This window comes from Ceratina calcarata, unplaced genomic scaffold (assembly GCF_001652005.2).
Source record: "Ceratina calcarata isolate Rehan_Ccalc_2016 unplaced genomic scaffold, ASM165200v1 scaffold53, whole genome shotgun sequence".
Classification (NCBI taxonomy): Eukaryota; Metazoa; Arthropoda; class Insecta; order Hymenoptera; family Apidae; genus Ceratina; species Ceratina calcarata.
Genome location: NW_017176451.1, coordinates 533,510 through 534,157, shown reverse-complemented (window position 1 = coordinate 534,157; position 648 = coordinate 533,510). Strand labels below are relative to the sequence as shown.

The 648-nt window shown below is 31.0% G+C and overlaps 1 protein-coding gene across 1 annotated transcript in view; it reads right to left on the bottom strand.

Moving 5' to 3' along the window:
• Gart (trifunctional purine biosynthetic protein adenosine-3 Gart) overlaps window positions 1–555 on the bottom strand; it is a 6,199-nt gene extending 5,644 nt beyond the window's left edge. Inside the window, exons 1-2 of the mRNA XM_018030541.2 lie at window positions 241–555; window positions 6–63 (exon numbers count right to left, since the gene is read on the bottom strand). Of these exons, the coding sequence (XP_017886030.1) occupies window positions 6–58 (53 nt within the window). The 5' untranslated portion in view covers window positions 59–63; window positions 241–555. The remainder of the gene's footprint in view (window positions 1–5; window positions 64–240) is intronic.
• Window positions 556–648: the final 93 nt, after the last annotated feature.

The window sequence follows — 648 nt, the reverse complement described above, 5'->3', positions numbered from 1 at the left end:
TCCAGGAAATAGCATGTTCTCTACCACCACCGCCAATAATCAAAACAATGTATTGCATAGTATCTAAAAATTATAATAATTATTTAAATTTAAATAATGTTTTCTACAGTATTATTCATATAATGCTTTTTCTATTACAATGTGCATTGAAATCGATAACCTCTGTATTTCTTATAATTCACGAGAACTATGTACACTATTCGAGATTATTGTTAATCAATGATAATCTAAATGTAATACCTTTTTTACTGCCTCTCCGACGCAATGCACGTGGTTCGAATACGTATAATTATAATGCGTAATATTTATACTGTTTAAAGCAACAGGTGGCGAACAAGTTGCCAGTAAAATCAGCACCGCGTAGATATATCCGACCGTACAAGTTTTTAATGACTACTAATTATTATCGAGACGAAGAATGAAGAAACTGGTTCTTCGCGGGGGTTCGTCCATTTTAAACTCATCTACATGGAGCGATAACTTTTGACCTATTCAAAAACAACACATGATCTTTACAAATATGTATACTGTGAAAATAAATGATGCTGTACATGAGAAAACATGCAGTTCTTCAAATGAATGTATAAGTAATTCAGTAAAATATAAAACATATAAGTACTTCGTTCCATAATGCATGATTATAGTATT